Here is a 19,003-nt window from a genome sequence, read left to right as displayed (position 1 = left end):
GTGGTAGACTATGTTTGGAAAATATGTATATTCAGGTGGTAGATTTGCATAGTACTCTAAATTTGCAATGATAACCCATCTTTGAAAGAAGCCGGGAATGTCAGTTCATTTGCTTAAGCAGCAATCATATTCCCACACAAGCAGATCCTCAGATGCAAACAACAGCCATGGCATGCTAGTACAAATATAAATGGTAGGTAGAAATTGAATGCGTCTATCTTGAGGAGCATAAAGATGCTACATAACAAAATTTATGAGAAAATTTCTTCCATTATTTACAACTCAGTGCCATACAACTTTAAGCCATCAGCGAATAGAAGAAAAAAAAAACTAGCGTCTCTCGGGAGACACCCGATAGAAAGACAGGAAAAATAAATAGTCTCAGCGGCAGGTATTCTAAGCAGCAATACTGAAATTACATGCTTCCCTGGTGGCATAAGATAACGATCCTTCAGCTGCGGTAGCAAAAGGCCCTTTATGAAAGTAAGGAGCTGCTAAAGAATCAGGTATCGTATCTCTGAAAGAATGGATCAGTTTCAAGACGGGGAAAAAACAATCATCAGAACAGTGACTCTAAATGAAGGCACAAGTGATGGCAACAAGTAACATTATCTTATTGCCTAATAAATTACCACAGAAATAGCATGATGAGAATAAAGTACATGGTTCATAAAGTGGAACAGTAAGTCCCCACAAGGGTGTTCAGTTGATTAGAGGGAGGCAGACGTGCTACAATGGGACAAGGGATCAATTCCAGACGGGCGAATGCCCTCGGGAAAAAAATCCCTCCCACCCCCTAGTCACTTGGCGGTCGGTTATAAGCTGACCCCGTGATTTTCCTCCCTTCACATAACCTGGGAATGAGCTGTGAGGGGCACTTGAGGTGAGCATAATCACCTTTTGTTACAACAAAGTGGAACAGTGTCGTGGATAGGTTTGGCTTCATATTGCAGTTGCAGAGAAATGGTTATATATTCACTATTTTAATACAACTACATAAAACTGAAACTGAGAGAACAGTTTGGATGATTACATTTCACACTCATCAAGCTGGTCATCAAAAGACAATGCTCAAGGACCCAGAGATCTGAAATCTAATTCTGTTCATTTTTTTTCACTATACAAGTCATGCAGATATTGAATCCTTTTAATCATGTAAGAAACATCAATATCTAGAAGAAGATAGAGGTTATTTTTTCTTCACAAACTATTTATATAGTGGGGATGTAGATGGAAACATGTCATTATGAAACCTAAGATGCCCAGCTTGTGTGATTAAAATTAGGATTATAATTGCAGATGATGACAAATAAAAAGGATTATTGTTTACAACAGACCCTTCTCCGTGCACTGGACTGCTCTTTATTGTTTTTAAAGCCACACAAAACTGGCTGGTTCAACCTGTTAAACTGCGAAATGCAGCCAATCCAGTCCAGTTTGCTCCAAAAAAATTGTTGTTACAAAAGCCAGTAAAAATCAAATTAGTAACTGCTTAAATGGAATACAAGTTGGCCTCTTAGTCTAGTGGTGGATATTCTCCATCTTCTAGTAAGCAGGAGCATAATGAACCAGGAAAAGTGTGATGAACCATGGGTGTAACTTGCCTTAAATGGATTAAATATGTACTTTCAACCGAGCCAACCACCTTTTGGTAGAATTGGATGGATTCTCTATAACTCTGTAGTTAAATGTGCCTAGAGTGGACTAATTCTTCAATTGGTGATCTTTTAGAAAGTTCTTCCTATTGGAGTCAAATTCCACCATATCACAAAATCGATAGTATGATACGTTTGTCAAAGCGGGCACTAAGTGATGTTGCTGAACACATGGTTTGTTACAATTTCATAACATACAATTCTTCAATTTTTTATGGAAAAGAATCAGAAAGACTAGTATTCTATCAAGAAAAGTTTTCAAACATGAATGTTCATTAGATGCTATTAAGTCATAGAATCTATGCAAATCTATGGCCTTCCGTATCGATAGATTTTATGTCCCATTTATTAATGGCTGAATTGCACAAGTACCACTATGGCTAATCACTATAAACTATGAGGATACCTTTTTGAGATTAATGTGCACAAGAATTTGGCTTGCTGGCATTGCACTAGTAGATCAAGTATTCAAAGTGGCATATGCTATCCGAATTATTGTGATTGAAAAAAAAAAAATCAAGGGAGCTAACTCATTCTTTAACTGGTTAAAAAGTCAGCATACCTGATCATTTTGAAGGTAACATTCCGCAATTAAAACCGTCATTTACCAGCTTGTGAACTGCATCTCTAAGTCTGTAGTAGTCATCCACGGTATTGTACACCTGATAAGAAATCCTAACATACCCAGTAACATCACTGTGCCCATTCTGCAAGACAGTCTCAGTATCCTTTGGCCGGTGATAGTGAATTGGAACCTCAACTCTGTATTCATCTCTCAACAAGCTCCGAAGTTTCAGAGCATCTTTCTCACTGGAAACTCCTAAAGAGCCAGGCAAAGCCACCATGATCATGCTGCAGCACATCTCTGGAGGTGATCCAAGAAACGTTCCCCATGCCTGAGCCAACATCATTCCCATCTCTACAACCTTCTCATGGTTCCTCGTGCGAATTCCTAGGATTCCACCATCAAACCTATTGACGAAATCGATCACCGAAGGCACCACAAGCTGGGAGCTGTAATCACGAGTGCCGATCCATGCACTCTCTAACGGGAGACCTTTTCCATACTCCTGAGAGACCACCGGATGATGCAAACAAGAAGCGGATGAAGAACACTTCTTAGTGTGCAAGAACGCCACGGAAGGGGGGCAAAAAAACCACTTGTGAAGATTGCTGGTGTAGAAGTCAGCGTCAATGTCTTGTACATCAACCTCGACATTGCCAATGGCATGCGCCGCATCCACAAACACCTGGTCCACACCCTCCTGACGGCAGATCTTGGTGAGTTCCTTGACCGGGATAACAACGCTGGGCATGGAGGTGACATGGTCGATTACAGCAAGCCGTACCCTCCGTCCATTGGCTTTCCCAAGATCCAATGCCTTCCGAAACTCTTGGATGATCTCTTCATCGGAGGAGACAGGGAAGGGCAACGGGACCTCAATGACATGGCCGCCGGCGCGGGCAACATAAGCATGGATGGACTTCTTGACAGCTCCGTAGGCGTAGTGAAGCATCACGACGGCGTCTCCCTTATGGAATACTCCCTCGGAGAACGCCCAGGAAACATGCTGGAGGACGATGGCCGCGGCGGTGGTAGCGTTGTCGACGAGGGAGACCTCATCGACGTCGGCGGCGTTGATGAGATCCTTGACGATGGAGCGGGAGCGGAGGAGGCCGGGCTGGAGGTGGTTGAAGAAAAACGCGTCCGGCTGCCGGAGGAAGAGCCGCTGCCATATGGCCTGGGCGGAAAGGACCGACCCCGGGCAGCTTCCGAAGCTACCGTTGTTGATGCGAGCGACGGCGAGGTCGTGGTGGGAGAACTCCTCCGCGATCTCGGCGGCAGTGATACGAGGAAGCGGGGGGGTCGGGCGCGACCGCTTCGCCGGCGGGCCGTTCGTTTCTCCGTTTCCACGAGCCAATCCATTCTCAGAGCAGTCGTCTTGATGGTGGGGATCCATTCCGGCCACGGAAGGTTGGGAGGTTAGGGTTAGGGCTAGGGTTGCTGGTGAAGGGGACTCCGCCATCGATTTCTTCGCTCCCACTTTGTTTTTATTTTGTTTTTTCTTCACTATTTAACTGCTTAATCCGATTTCTCTTTTCGGATTTGAAGGGAAGTAGCGTATTATTATTAGTTGGGTGGAAAAGGTCTTTGCCTCTCTATTTAATTCCTTTCTTGTCAATATAAAAATAAATAATAAAAAATCTTTGTTTTCTTCTTGTTCTTAAGAAGGGAAGAACAAAACTGGCATTCACATTATTTCTCGTTGCCACTCGAATAACACTGGTAGCCTTTAGGGTTAGCAAAAATTCAATTAAATGGAATAAAACGAACCAATCGATCGAATTCAATTTGATTATTTTAAAATTTTAATTTTTTAAAAAAAAATGATTAATTTGATTTGATTTTGATTTTAAAATTTTTTTATTCAATTAAATTGAATAAATTAAATAAAAAATTATCGATAAATTTTTAAATAATCAAATTTATAAATTTTTAATTAATAAATAAAAAATTTAATTATTTTAATAAATTAAATTAATCGATATTTTATTGATTCAATTTATTCTATTCAATTTTAATAGCATCCATATATTACCACTGTTTATTAACAAAGGAAAGAACAATTGACGAGCCGATTGTGTGCCGAAACTCAAACCATTTGAATCCTATATATATTTTACCTAATTTTAATTTAACTATATTTAAATTAAATTTTAAATAATTAAAATCAAACTCAAATTTAAATCATTTTAAATTACAATTGAATTATGACTCAAATCAAGATTTGAATAACCCAGGGCTTTAAATTTTATTTAAAATTGAACTCGAACTAAAATTATTTATATTTTTAAATTTTGAATCACATATTTTTTGAACTCTTTAACTGCAATATTTTCATATAGTTACACTAGTCATGAAGTCATAAAGTTTAACAGCCCCCTCGAATGAAAATCGCAATCAACAGGTGATGCTGGAAAGCATCTCCCCAGGTTTGCCGTTGCGTGCGCTTCCCGATTTACCCTAGCGACCGATGAAAAATTTCCGTGGGACCAAATCGATCACCCCCAAAGATTGAGTGTGGCTACTGGGATTATCATTTCTATGTGGACCGCTAAGACGACGGATGAGTTTTTGCAAAAGAAAAAAAATAACTCGAATCAAATTCAAATTTAAATTTTACTTCTGACTGAACTCAAACTAAAATTATTTATATTTTTAAATTTCAATCACATTTGTTGAACTCGAATTTAAATATTAATTTTTTTATATAGTTACACTAGCCATGAAGTCATAAAGCAGTTAACAGCCACTGAAGCTTAGCCGAGATGGTCGACAGGTGATAGATTTGCTCCAATACGCAAGGGGTTGAATCCCCATGGGGTGAAGCCCTCGGGAAGATTTCACCTCCCACCTGTTTAGTTTCTCAGTCATCATGATTTACTTCATCTCAATTAACAATGGAGCCAAACTCGAGAGGCATTCCGGACGATTCGGGATGAGCGTTATCACCTTTTTTGCTACAATAAAATGGTTAACAGAAACAGGGAGGGAGCAACTGGGGTAGCTGCAGGTGCAACCAATTGGAGATCATTTCGCTCAAGCTGTAACCAGTGATGCCACTAGCACATTATTCCCTGAATCTGAATATATTCCTACTTGCTTTTGGGAAGATGAGGCATCTCATGGGCCATTTCACAGTAATTAGTTCCACATTTTGATACTTATTTTCAATTTCCAAAAACTCAAATCCTCCATGAAGTCACTGAAACATCTACAATTGTTCGACTATTCCAGTTGCTTGCTTACTTGCTCGTTTGTGAATCAGATCCTACAATATGAACATGGAGAAGTTGCCAACAGTTCCAAATATGCAGCAGCCAAGAATCCAAGCATGCATGCATTGAAATGAAAATGCCTTCTCCTGCTCAAGTTGATCTCCAAAAATTACTTCAACTTTTGGATTGACGAAATTGAACCCGGAAAAAATGTGTCTATATTCAGAACATTAAGAAATGAGCACAATCAAAAGCAAAGAAAGAGATAAGAAAATGAAAGAAACTGAATGGCATAAACAAAAAGTCCAGACCTTGATCTTAGTGTCCTCTGCTGCTTTCAACTAGACCACTTCACCTCTTTCATGGTTCCACCATACTTACTAAAGATCACAAAGAACAGACTGGAAGCAGTATATGACGAAATTCGAGTATCCAATGACATCCAAGCTGGTTGCAGCTGCAATCAGAAGCTAAAAAAAGGAATTGGATACGCAAAGAAGAACATTCAGGAAGATCAAATATACAAGGAAACATTATGCAAAAAGGTCAATACATGGTACCGACTAATTTAAAGATGTGGAGCCATGTTCGATATAAAGAGAAAGTATAAAGTGAATACTCATGCAGTCAATTTGCAGATCTTGGGTATATATATAGTTGCAATATTCAAGATACCCCTTTTCTCCAACACAGAGCTACTTGGATAGATTAAAGTATATTTATCCACAATAAAAGCAAAAGATTGATTGACAATTACTCATCTGTTAATACAGAACAGCCATTCTTATTTCTTCAATGGAAACTGCAAGTTCAAGAAAATCATACAATCCAAGCAGAAGAATTAGGTTCAAAACTCAATGAATCAAAATACCAAAAATTGTCTTTGATCATTCCACTCATTGCTAACCTTGAATAGTTCACCCACTAATTTTAGATCCTTCTGGCTGCATTACTCCCACTGTTAACAGTCATATGGTATCTGATGATCACCAATCAATTTACTTCCTCCTTCCCTAGTTCTATTCAGTTTATTTCCTTGTGGCTATGATATGTCGAACCTCCGGGCCTTGAATTATTCAATAGCTAAACACTTTTTATATGTCAAATTTTCCCCTTTTAAACTATACTAGTATGGAGGGACCTATGGTTTTTCACTCAAATGTATCCTTTCTAACTCATTTAATAATCTTCATTCAACTCAGGTAGACCTATAACTTTTCGTTCCGGATTTTCCTGTACCACCCGTGAGCTCACCTCTTGACTTCAGTCATTCAACTGGAAGTATGCCCTTAATGACCCTTAGGGCGTGTTTCTCATGAGGGAAGGAAAGGAAATAAAGTGACAAAGCAATTTTCAGCTGTACATTTTAGGCTCACCTCTAATCTTCACATTAACATTTGCTTAGGCTCACCCCTTCAACTCAATAAGAATTTAGGCTCTTTTTTATTATAACTGCCCTTTGTGGCCTTTACGCTCACCTATTTCCTATATCATAGGTAAAGACTTAACAGCTTTTTAGTTGGGTCATTTACTGCCCTTCACTCGCCTCATGTTCACCTCTCATGCTTGGTAAGGACTTAAGACTTTTCTACTTAGGTCAGCCTTTTACAACCCTTAGGCTTAATATTTCTTCTTCATAGGCAAGGACTTGCAGCCTTTTATTCAACTCAATGTTCTACCTATCCTGATAGGTAAACTCTTATAACCTTTTTTAGGTCTGTATCTTGATAAGTAATTTTTATTTTGGTTTGCATTTTATGTTCCATTGGGCTGATCTCTTTATTCTGGATATGAGTTACCTCCTTCTACATTCAAGTTTGCCTTTTATATTTATTTAGACTCATTTGGGGTCTTCACAGTTCGGTTTATCAGTTTAGTGAGAAAAACCAAAACCAAGCTAAAATATTTTAATTTTGAAAAATTCAAATTGAACTCAACCAGAACCATTTCAGTTTTAGTTTGAAACAAACCCAAAATTTTCAATTGGATTCAACAAGGAATCAAAGAAACAAAACATAATACAGAGGTCAATGTTAATTACACAGAAACAGTGTATCTCAAGTTCTCAACTTTGATGGGTGGGTGTATGCATAGTTGGCAATTTCTCAGAAGAGTATTAGTATCTCAATGCTCAAGAAAATAAATGTCTTGGTTATATAATTATTCTAACACTGGAGTAACTCCTTAAATTAGCAACAAGAAGAGATCAGAGCAAAATGACAATGGTTTAGATTGATTGAGAACATTATTATCGTAGGCCAGCAAAAAAAAAACATTCTCATCAAATGAAGCCGCAGTCAATAATCTGAACTACTGATTGCAATCAAATTTAACTAACAATTTAATACAATGAGAGCAACATATAGGTATAGCTAGACATTTTTGGAATGTGTAAAGGCCCAAAATGTTACTGAAACTATATAAACTGCAATTTGGCATGATTAAGCCATAGAATACAGTAATACTAGATGTTACCTAAAAGAAGTGATGAAAGGCATCAAGTCAAAAGGAAGAATATGAACAACAAGGTGTAAGAAACTAGGATAAGCATGTTTGCAATAGAAATGAACTAAACATCATTGTCCCCTCAAGAGAAAGAGTCTCAATGGCACATCACTAGAACATTTAAAGTAATCGAGTTTTATACTCAGCTAAGGATCAACTTCATTTATGAATGATTGACTATCGTTGCATGAAAAAGAAAAGTGTGTTTGTAAAAAAAACTCGAGCAACATGAATCATCCAAATTTATTGAACAACTTAACAGAAAGTTGGTGCACAGATAATTCATGACACGCCATTCTACTGAAATTTATTTGGTGCTATTACTATGACATTTAGATCAGTTCAAAAATCTAAACATGCTCAATGATCATCGTTATACTGGCCAGGGGAAGCAAATCCTCAGGATTCGGCTGAGGAAGCCTCGTCGTCCTTGTGTTTGATAACACCAGAATCAACAAGAATTGGCACCTCTGCAGCGAGCCAAGGGGCGAGGCCCAAGCAAAGTGCATGAGCAATTCCAAACCTAGGGCTGTGAATGGATAAACAGATCATTAACCCAGAATATAACATTGGAGACTCAAGAAAAGGAAGACAACTTTTCATGAGAAACCCATTGAAGAGTAAAAGGGTATGATAATCTTTAAATGAAGAAAATAACAAATCCGTTCATTAAAGAGATGAAATACCAGTTTTTGGCCCAGAGCGGCTTGAAATGTACGGTGAGACAGATCTTGCCGCCTCGGTACATCTTGTGGGTCTTGCCGTCGAGCTGTGGGAGCTCAAGCTCAGGGGCGGTTGCTGGATACGTGACGGGGATGTCAAATTGGAGTTGAAACTCGTAGCGGCGGAGGTTGTGGACGTACCAACAGGTGCCGATCCAGCGCGTGCCCTCGGGGTTGGCGGCGGAGATGCGGAACCAGTCGTTGTCGTTGGACTTATTCATAGTAGTATAGGCGATCAGGGAGCGGTACTCCTCCTTCAGCCTCTGCGTCCACGCCGCGCCGTCCCGCGGCCCCGCCCGCGTCGAGAGCAACGGGATCTGCGTCAGCGCCGACTTCGTGCTCGGATGCCACCCCTCCATGGCCCTCCTCTCTACGATTCGATCACCTTTCTTCTAACGAGAGAGAAAGGAGACATGCCCTGATTCGAGATGTAGGTGGGTGTGCGCATGTACCATAACTCTATAACCCACACGTGCGGAGTGAACCGGATTTGGTCCGACTCGGTTAAAATTGAACCCGATTATATGTTTATATTAGTTATATTTTATTTTAAAATATAATAATTTAAAATCTAATTTCTACATATCAAGATTCGAAATTTGGTTATAAAATAACAAGCAATAGTAAAAAAAGGAAAAGATGAAAAGATAAAATGTAATAAAATATTTTTATTTTTTTCTTGTATACTTTTTTAAACATATATTCCCGTAATAAAATGCTTGGAAAAATATAATAAATGATAATAAAAAAGAAAAAAAAAAGGAAGTTACCACAGTTTATTCAAATATAGAAAACAGAGTTTACGGTAGACCATGATTCAGAATGGTTCGATGATTCGATGGTTCAGAATCGTCGGTTCGATGGTTCAGAATCGTCGATTTGATGATTCATGGTAGGTCGACATTTAACCTTAATCATCCAAAACGGTTACGGTTCACGGTTCGAAACCGCCGATTCACGGTTCGATTCACCGTTCACGACGATTCAAAATTATTATATTAAAAAATTTTAAATTTTAAATTTATTAAAAAAGACTTGCACTTATTAAATTACCTATGTATTCTCTTAAGGTATAGGGAAATCAAAATCCATGTAGTTCTTTTATCTTTTTCACCCTTTTATAAAAAAGAATATTTAGTTTCACAAAAATAAAAAGAACGAGTTGATTTGAATATTTTGGAGCAAAGAAATTCAATCAAGATATTTTTCTAATATTAGAGGACTGATTTAAATTTGATCAATTTTTTTAAGTCATCACGTTTTTGTCTCGTTTTAATATGAAAGTAACGTGATGATTTTTTTTTTTGATATTTGTAATTATAAATTATAAATCTTAATTTTCTTCCTTTTTTATCCTCGGTGTTTTATTAAATCAAAACCATTTAATGAAATGAGCAAAATTGAGATAAACAAAAAAAATGGGATGTTGAAATAATAATAAATAAAGTTGAAGTTCAAACAAACCGCCAACTTTACCGTCTGCGTTCTCAATTCCCGCGTGGAATTCGACGCATCCAGAAACAAATGCACAAAAAATTCCATGTGGGCCCATGCAAGTTGTTAGACAACTATCCTACCGCAAAAAATTTAAAATTTGTGAACCGATGGTTCAACCTACCGGTTAATCGGTGGGCCGCCGGTTCACACTTTCTTGAATCGGAATCGGTCTGCCAAGCTAGTTCTGATTCAGCCTGACTAACCGAGTCAATGGGCCACCCGGCCTTTTAACCTGGGCTAGGTTCAGGTCGGATCCGGATTGGACTTGGCCCGTGGTCGGATTTAGTTTACGGTGAAAAATTTTTCTCAAAATAAAATTGATTATCTCTAAAATTAATCGAATATATATATATATATATACTTGTGATTATCGCACGCAGGAAGTATATAAGATATCACCTCCCTATATTTAATGTTATTATGATAAGAGAAATGAAATACAACATGAAAATGTCTAATATGAAATTAACATGTCTCCGGGGGTAATGGTGTAACGGTAGGACATCTGAGTTGTACCATAGAGATCCATGGTTCGATCCCTAGCTACGACGTATTTACAAAAATTTTCCTCCAAATGGGGACACAATCAAAGAATGCTGGGCATCTGGATTGGTCGCCGTATGTGCTTCCCGATTTATCCTGGCGGTCGGTGGGAAACTTCCGTGGGACCTATTACATGACACACTATATTATTGTAGGTCCTATTATATGGATATGGGACTCACTGCATGCAGTTGAGTGTGTCATATTGATTTGATGTTAGACTTTTTCATATTACATATAAATTATTTTAATTCAATTGAAATTATTATACATATAATACTATCAAATTAAAATACTATTAAAATTATTTAAATTTAATCATAAGTATTTTAAAATTATTATAACAATTATATAATAATAATAATTTTAAAATAATTTAAATAAAGTTTAAATAATTTTAAACAAATTAATAACTACTATTATGATATATAAGTACTTTCACATGTAGCATCTATAATATATCTACTACAATGATTGGAAATTATTTTTAAAATTAAAAAACACTAAGATATTATCTTATTTTAAAAAAATGCCCCAAAAGAATAATAGAGATGCCTATTTAATGTCTTCCTAAAGATAATATTTAATTAGATATACTAATACCAAAATTAAAAAAAAAATACATTAACTATATTTTGCACTAAATGATCCACAAATGAAAGAGTTAGGTCTTCCAAAGTTAAAGTTAAGTGTGAATGTGTGATGGTAAAAGGTAAAGGGTATTCTCAAACGCTTAGGGTGTGTTTGATTGGGGTCATTCGTGATTATCTTAGTTATGTGATTATCAAGTAATCACATAACCAAAGTTATAGGAAATAAAATATAACATAATGTTGTTTGATTTAATTTTAAATAATGAGACAAAACATTATTTGTTTGAAGGTTTTAATATATTATTTACTTTAATATTTACTATATTACTTCTAGTTCAATTATAATTATTTTTTACAATTAAAATAATTTAATATTTAATTATTTTTAAAATTAAATTAAATTATTAATTATAATATTAATAATATAATATATATTATAAATTTTAAAATATTTAAGAGACGCTCTAACAAATCCAGATAATTATTTGAATAAATTGAATAAATTAAAAATCGATTAGAAATTTGTATTTCAAATTAGGACGAACTACCAATTAAAAAAAAAAAAAAAAGGTAAGGGAGCAATGTGATCGTTAGACTTTTAATAGGTAGCTACAATGGGAATGCCAAATGATTGGAGAAATAAAGGCAAACTCCCATGCTTCATATGACATTCAGTAAAGTTCAACCGTCCATTAAAAGGAACACAAACTTAAATTATTTTTTTGCTCCTAAAATTTAGAAATATTCAGCAGATATCCCTCAAACCCAATGATCTAATTGAAAGCATGCAGATAAAAATTATTTTAAACGATGCAACTGAAAAAACAATAGGAGTTGTCTCACGTGGCATACAGCTGGCATCCGGCGGAGCTAGTGGGGCGCAAGGCGCCTCCTGATCTGCCTCACCTCCCTTGCCCCGATCTGGAACGCCCTCTCCAGCACCTCGTCCGCCACCGCCGGCTCCGACGCGAACAGCGCCGCCGCCACCCCCAGCGACCCCGGCAGCTGGCTATTGAAGGCCGCGATCGCCGCCGCAGGCGTCGACCCCACGTTGCGCTGCCAGTGGACGAGCCCCCGCGGGAAGACGAACACCTCGCCCGCACCGATCGTCCTCCCCACCAGCCTGTTCGCCGTCGTCACGAACGCCACCTCGATCTCCCCCGCGAGCACGAAGACGATCTCGGAGGCGCGCGGGTGGACGTGAGGCGGGTTGACCCCGCCGGGCGCGTAGTCGACGCGCGTCATCGAGATGCCGAGGGTGTTGAGGCCCGGGATCTGCTCCACGTTGGCCCGCGTCACCAGCGAGCCCATCGTGGTGTTGGTGGCGCCGGGACGGGCCAGGCCGTCGAAGAAGAAGTCGGACGCACTCACGTTCGTCGCCGGCTTGCACGGGAACCCGTTCACCCTCACAGCTGCGATCCAAAGAGTCTACGAGGTCAGTACTCGTCTTGTTAATCAGTTTGATGGATTGAATTACCAGAGTTGAGATCGGCAACGCAGAGGTCTTGGAGCATGTCGGGGTCGGCGGCGACGATGAGGGTTAGGGAGGCGGCGGCGAGGAGGAGGAGGAGGAGGAGGAGAAGGTGGGAGTTGATGGAGGACATGGCTGATGCTCTGCGCTGCTCTGGAATTGGGGGAGGGTGAACAGTTGGGTAAACAGGCGGTGTATTTAGCATTCAAAGGGGAGAGAGCGGTGGTCCTAGCAAGGCTGCCTATTGATATTTTAGAATTTAAAGAGGGGCAATATGGTTATTGTTTTTATTCATTTTTACACTTTGAAATTTTTATTTTATTTTTAAATAAAATTATTAAAAATATATTTTTTTCTAATCTTTGACTTGTATTATTTCACATTTAATCGTCTAGAGTGTGAACATATGGATGGCCACGACCTGCATGTTGAAAAACAAAACGCATACTGATTATTATGGGTCCCTAATGAGATGCTGGTGACTTAAAGCACCACAGAAAACTAAGGCACGGATTAAATGAGATTTTAAATCGCTGTCATTACCCAAAAAAAACAAAATATATATATACTCAAAAGTCAATCTTTAAAATATTTATATCTAATAAAATTTAAATTATAATCTTCTTAATTATTCTTCTAACTATTTTCATGAAACAAGTGCTAACGCAATTAATTTATATGGTTTGAAATATTGTATTCTGTATTCCATGACTGATGACTTTTTAAAATTGAGTCATTTTTAAATTTCATTAACTTTCTGCTAAAATTCTTTTGCTTCGGTAACAATTAGACGAACCACCTTAATAATAGTCAATTGTTCTGTTAGGCTTAATTAGCTAGCACTATATTTAATTAATTGAATCACTTATTATGTAAGCAATCTTTACCCGATTGTCAATCCTGCCATGTTAGATGGTCAATCTTATCATATTCATTTCTTATTGATCAAATGGACAGATAATAATTGCCGATCTCATTAGTTCGGATTAGTCAATTATGATGTCGTTGGCGGCTTTCAACTTTCACCATTTGTATTGTATTGTGTCTTTCTTTAGAGTACGTCAGAATTATCCGACCAAGAGTGCTTTTGTGATCGGCCTCCAAAGTAACTCTCATATAATCATTCGTGGATTTCTTCTAAGACATCCCATCTCCTGTCATCAAATTTTAAAACACAAAGGATTTAAAATATAATTTATACATATTTAAAAACTAATTTTTAAAATATTCATCCTATTTAAAAAATTAAAAATATTTATTATTTTTATTATTATTAACATCGTCCCGACTAAATCTTCCTCCAGCGCATTGTGAGAGAAACCGCTTCATTCAATTGATTTTGAAATTGGACTTGAAAGAAAATGAAGATAAAATGTTCAGGGATGAATATCCAATTAAAATTGAACTGAATCGAATCAAATTAATTAAAAATTAAATAAATCAATTTTTTTTGAATCAATTAAACTGATCGAATTTTTTAATAAAAATCGAATAAATCAAACTGATATTTTATCGGTTAATTCAATTTTCAACCAAATTAACTAAATTAATCAAAATTTTTAAATATTATAAAATTTTTACTAATTAATTAAGGATTTATAAATTTATTTATTTAAAATTTATAAATTATTTTTCTAATTCGATTTATTCGATTTAATCGAATAAAGAATTTTAAAATCAAAATTGAACCGAATTAATTGATTTAAAAAAAAATTAACCGAAATTCTGAAATAACTGAATCAAATTTTTTAATTCGATCGGTTCGGTCGATTTATTCGATTTAACAGAATTTTTACTTACTCCTAGCTATAGGGGGCAAATATAGAATTTTAAAAACTATTTGGGTTAAAATGTAAAAGGTTGTTCAAATTGAGGACGTCATGTCATTGCCCAAAGGTACTTGCCAAATTTGGATTAAGCTTATTATATGAATTTAAACCGATGAAAATTAGAAAAGGAAGATGACAAATTTGTGTTTTTTGTTTTCATTTTCTTAGAACTTATTGTTTACTTTTTTTTTCCAATCTCATTAAGTCATTTTCTATAAAAAAAAAAAACTGTGACTAAAAAATAGAAAATGAGAAAAGGAGGCTACAGTACCACATATCTCCTCATCGCACGATTATTTTAATAAAATAATTTATTAAATTAATAAATATAATTTAATAATTTTATTTTAATAAAATAATTCCTTAAAAATAATGATTTTAATAAAATAATTTATTAAATTAATAAATATAATTTTTTAATTATATCTTTTAAAATTTAAAATAAATTTATATATATTTTAATAAAATAATTATTTCAATAAAATAAATCATTAAATTAATAAATATAATTCTTTAGTTTTATTTTTTTAAATTTAAAACAAATTTATATTTATTTTAATAAAATAATTTATTAAAATAATTAGTTTATTAAAATAATTAATTAAATTAATAAATATAATTTGATAATTTTATTTTAATAAAATAATTCATTAAATTAATAAATATAATTTTTTAATTTTTTAAAAATTTAAAATAAATTTATATGTTTAAATAAAATAATTATTTTATTCATTAAATTAATAAATATAATTCTTTAATTTTATTTTTTTAATTTAAAATAAATTTATATTTATTTTAATAAAATAATTTATTGAAATAATAAATATATTTTGAAAATTTTATTTTAATAAATTAATTCATTAAAAATAATTATTTTAATAAAATAATACATTAAATCAATAAATATAATTTATTAAAATAATTATTTTAATAAAATAATTTATTGAATTAATAAATATAATTTATTAATTTAAAATAAATTATTTTTTAAATTTATAAATATTTAAATTAAAATTTATTGAATTAATTAATTTAATTTTAATTAGATTTCACAGTACAAGTTATGTAATGTTGTATTAGAAGGTCAAGTTTGACCCCTTTCTAATATGGTTGATTCTCTTCTTATATGATTTTTCTTTTTCCATGATAAGATGATATTTTTATTAAAAAAATATATTTTATTTATAATTTTTTATATTAATAAACTAAATATATTTTTTTATTTTATTTTCTAGAAAATAGAAAACAGTATATCATACCAAACGTATTTTTTGTTTTCTAAAAACTAAATCAAAAAATAAAAAAATAGAAATAAAAAAAGAAAAAAAAAGAAAATATTTTCTAAACCAAACGTCCCTTAAATTTTTCGTAAATTTTGAATTTTGTTTTCTATTTTACTGTTTTAAAAATAATATTTAAATTAATATTATTATTTAATAATTCCGATCGTACCAATCAACTAAGCCCAACGTTGTACCCATAACGTCATGGGCCGTTTAATCTGGCCCGGTCCGCACATTTGACGCCGCTTTGCTGCGTCAATCTAAACCTAGCGTATTAAAACCCTCCTCCAGTCCTCCTCACCGGCTCTCTCTCGCTTCTCATTTGGCCACTTCTCAAACCCCACCGAAACCCTAACCTAATCTATCCGCCGCCATGTCTTCGACGGTGGCCGAGATCCCCTCGCCATCGCCCGTCGATACTGAGAAGAAGAAGAAGAAGAAAAAGAAGAACAAGGACGACCTGAAAACCGCCGCCGATGGTGCCGTCCTTCCTCACCTCCCTTCCGCCGCTGCCGCCGCCGAAGGCGTTGATGCCAAGGACTTTTTCATCAAGCCCCAATCTTTCACCCCTTCCGTCGACACCTCCGCATGGCCGATCCTCCTCAAGAACTACGACCGACTCAACGTTCGCACCGGCCACTACACGCCGCTCCCCGCTGGGCATTCCCCCCTCAAGAGGCCCCTTGCGGAATACCTCCGTTACGGCATCATCAACCTGGACAAGCCCTCCAACCCCTCCTCTCACGAGGTCGTTGCCTGGATCAAGCGCATCCTCCGCTCCGAGAAGACCGGCCATAGCGGTACCCTCGACCCCAAAGTCACCGGAAACCTTATTGTCTGCATCGATCGTGCCACTCGTCTCGTCAAGTCTCAGCAGGGCGCCGGGAAAGAGTACGTTTGCGTCGCCCGACTCCACTCTGATGTGCCCGACGTCGCCAAGGTCGCCCGCGCCCTGGAGACCCTTACCGGGGCGGTCTTCCAGAGACCCCCTCTCATTTCTGCTGTCAAGCGCGAGCTCCGCATCAGGACTATCTACGACAGTAAGCTGCTCGAGTATGATCCCGAGCGCCACCTTGTCGTCTTCTGGATTTCATGTCAGGCTGGCACCTACGTCCGTACCCTCTGCGTCCATCTCGGGCTGATTCTTGGCGTCGGAGGGCATATGCAAGAGCTGCGGCGTGTCCGCTCAGGGATCCTCGGCGAGAAGGACAACATGGTGACCATGCACGATGTGTTGGACGCCCAGTGGATGTATGATAACTTCAAGGATGAGAGCTACTTGAGGCGGGTGGTGATGCCGTTGGAGGTGGTTCTTACTAGCTACAAGAGGCTGGTCGTCAAGGACTCTGCAGTTAATGCTATTTGCTATGGCGCGAAGCTGATGATTCCGGGGCTTCTGAGATTTGAGAATGATATTGAAGTTGGCGAGGAAATCGTGTTGATGACCACAAAAGGCGAAGCGATCGCTCTGGGAATTGCTGAGATGACTACTGCTGTTATGGCAACATGCGACCATGGATCTGTTGCCAAAATTAAGAGGGTGGTGATGGACCGGGATACATATCCCAGAAAATGGGGGTTGGGGCCGAGAGCTATCCAGAAGAAGAAGATGATTGCTGAGGGGCTCCTGGATAAGCACGGGAAGCCCAATGAGAAGACTCCAGCTGAGTGGCAAAGGAATGTGGTGCTGCCAACCGGTGGGGATTCAATAGTCGCCGGTCTCGCTGCTGCACCGGAGCCGGAGGTGCAGAAGGAAGAAGAAATTATAGAAGCGAAAGAGGCGAAGAAAAACAAGAAGAAACACAAAGACAAGGATAATAATGAGGGTGATAATGAAACGGACGGAAGGAAACGCAAGTTGGAGGGTACTGTCGAAGATCCAGCTGCGAAGAAGCTGAAGGTTGAGGAGGTAGAAGAGGGCATTGTTGGTGACGAAGTAAAGAAGCTGAAGAAAGTGAAAGTTGAGGAGGTTGAAGATGCTATCGTCGGCGCTGAATCAAAGAAAGTGGAGGGGGGCGAGGTTGAGGAAGAACTGAAGGAGAAGAGTGGAAAAAAGAAAAAGAAGAAGGAAGACTTAGCTGATTCAGAGAAGACCTCCTCAGGAAAGGAAAAAAAGAAGGAAAAGAGCAGTAAAAACACAAGTGGAGCTGATTCTTCAGACGAAGAGAAGTCAACTGAGAAGAAGAAAAAGAAAAAGAAGAAACACTCAGGTGGTGAAGAGGCTGAACTCTCAGCCAGCTTGACTGAGAACACTGATGCAGAGAAAAGCCAGAAGAAGAAGGAGAAAAAGAAAAAGAACCGCGATGCTGAGGTAATAGAAGCCTGAGTAAGAAACCAAGCATTTCAATTGGGGATGCACCTGTCTGAGGCAGCTCGACTTTGCTTTGGCCATTCAAATTGTTCCAGAGCTTGCTTCTATTCCTGCAGAATGAGAGATGAGTGGTGCGAGTAGGTTGATGGTAGGTAGTGGCATAGATTTTTGCTTCAAGTTTATGAAACTTTCCCTTTATTCCCTTTTTCAAGATCATGTACTAGATATCTGAACCATCTATGTTTTGATTTGTAGTTTTTTTTCAGCTGATTCACATTGAGTTTCTCTACAGGAATCATATGCATTCGTTTCTTATCTCTTGGTAGTGAAGAATCATACATATCAGTGCCTTATCTTGGTATTCAGTAATTCAGTGTCCTGCCCGGAGTAGGATGATACAATTTGTAGGGTGCTGATAGATTTTGCTGTAATATATTGAAAAATGTCTACTTCTAGATTGTTTGATTTAAACAATATGTCTATCTCATCTGTTTGATATTGCTGGCGGTAAGCTATTTAATAGCGGAGAAATGATACATTCTATGAAAATATAACATGCATGGATGTGGGATCCAGATTTATAATATGTCATGTTGTATTTTCATATTGTGTTTTTATATAGTGTATCATTGCTTTTAATAACAGTCGTTTAGCTTGTCAAGTCGTGGGTTCAAGTAGGTCGGATCCATTGATAAAATATCAATATAATTTATTTAAATTATTTGACGAGAGAAAATAGAATAGTTTTTCAATGTGAAAATAAAATCTAATATTTTATTATATATATATATATTTTTAAAATATAGTTTGATTG

At 36.8% G+C, this 19,003-nt stretch overlaps 4 protein-coding genes across 4 annotated transcripts; 1 reads left to right on the top strand and 3 right to left on the bottom strand.

Annotated features, from left to right (window-relative positions):
• Positions 1-219: 219 nt before the first annotated feature.
• On the bottom strand, positions 220-3,756 carry LOC141812727 (putative L-cysteine desulfhydrase 1). The gene is made up of 2 exons (XM_074700752.1): positions 2,218-3,756; positions 220-517 (listed from the first exon to the last, which is right to left on the bottom strand). Exon 1 carries the CDS (start codon positions 3,680-3,682, stop codon positions 2,222-2,224), a length of 1,461 nt encoding a protein of 486 aa, XP_074556853.1. The 5' UTR covers positions 3,683-3,756; the 3' UTR covers positions 220-517; positions 2,218-2,221.
• A 4,403-nt stretch (positions 3,757-8,159) lies between these two features.
• On the bottom strand, positions 8,160-9,069 carry LOC141846295 (ubiquitin-fold modifier-conjugating enzyme 1). The gene is made up of 2 exons (XM_074734310.1): positions 8,627-9,069; positions 8,160-8,469 (listed from the first exon to the last, which is right to left on the bottom strand). The coding sequence occupies exons 1-2, from the start codon at positions 9,019-9,021 to the stop codon at positions 8,340-8,342; spliced, it is 525 nt and encodes a 174-aa protein (XP_074590411.1). The 5' UTR covers positions 9,022-9,069; the 3' UTR covers positions 8,160-8,339.
• Positions 9,070-11,906: 2,837 nt separating this feature from the next.
• On the bottom strand, positions 11,907-12,940 carry LOC141832157 (germin-like protein subfamily 2 member 2). The gene is made up of 2 exons (XM_074719646.1): positions 12,773-12,940; positions 11,907-12,707 (listed from the first exon to the last, which is right to left on the bottom strand). Exons 1-2 carry the CDS (start codon positions 12,897-12,899, stop codon positions 12,166-12,168), a joined length of 669 nt encoding a protein of 222 aa, XP_074575747.1. The 5' UTR covers positions 12,900-12,940; the 3' UTR covers positions 11,907-12,165.
• Positions 12,941-16,213: 3,273 nt separating this feature from the next.
• Positions 16,214-18,454, top strand: LOC141845434 (H/ACA ribonucleoprotein complex subunit 4). The gene has a single exon (XM_074733490.1). It carries the CDS (start codon positions 16,252-16,254, stop codon positions 18,202-18,204), a length of 1,953 nt encoding a protein of 650 aa, XP_074589591.1. The 5' UTR covers positions 16,214-16,251; the 3' UTR covers positions 18,205-18,454.
• The last annotated feature ends 549 nt before the right edge of the window (positions 18,455-19,003 follow it).

This window comes from Curcuma longa, chromosome 1, assembly GCF_044706935.1.
Source record: "Curcuma longa cultivar G26 ecotype Majalengka, Jawa Barat chromosome 1, ITB_CL_G26_1.1, whole genome shotgun sequence".
Classification (NCBI taxonomy): domain Eukaryota; kingdom Viridiplantae; phylum Streptophyta; class Magnoliopsida; order Zingiberales; family Zingiberaceae; genus Curcuma; species Curcuma longa.
Note: the sequence above shows the minus strand (reverse complement) of the source record. Positions and strands in the feature narration are given on the sequence as shown.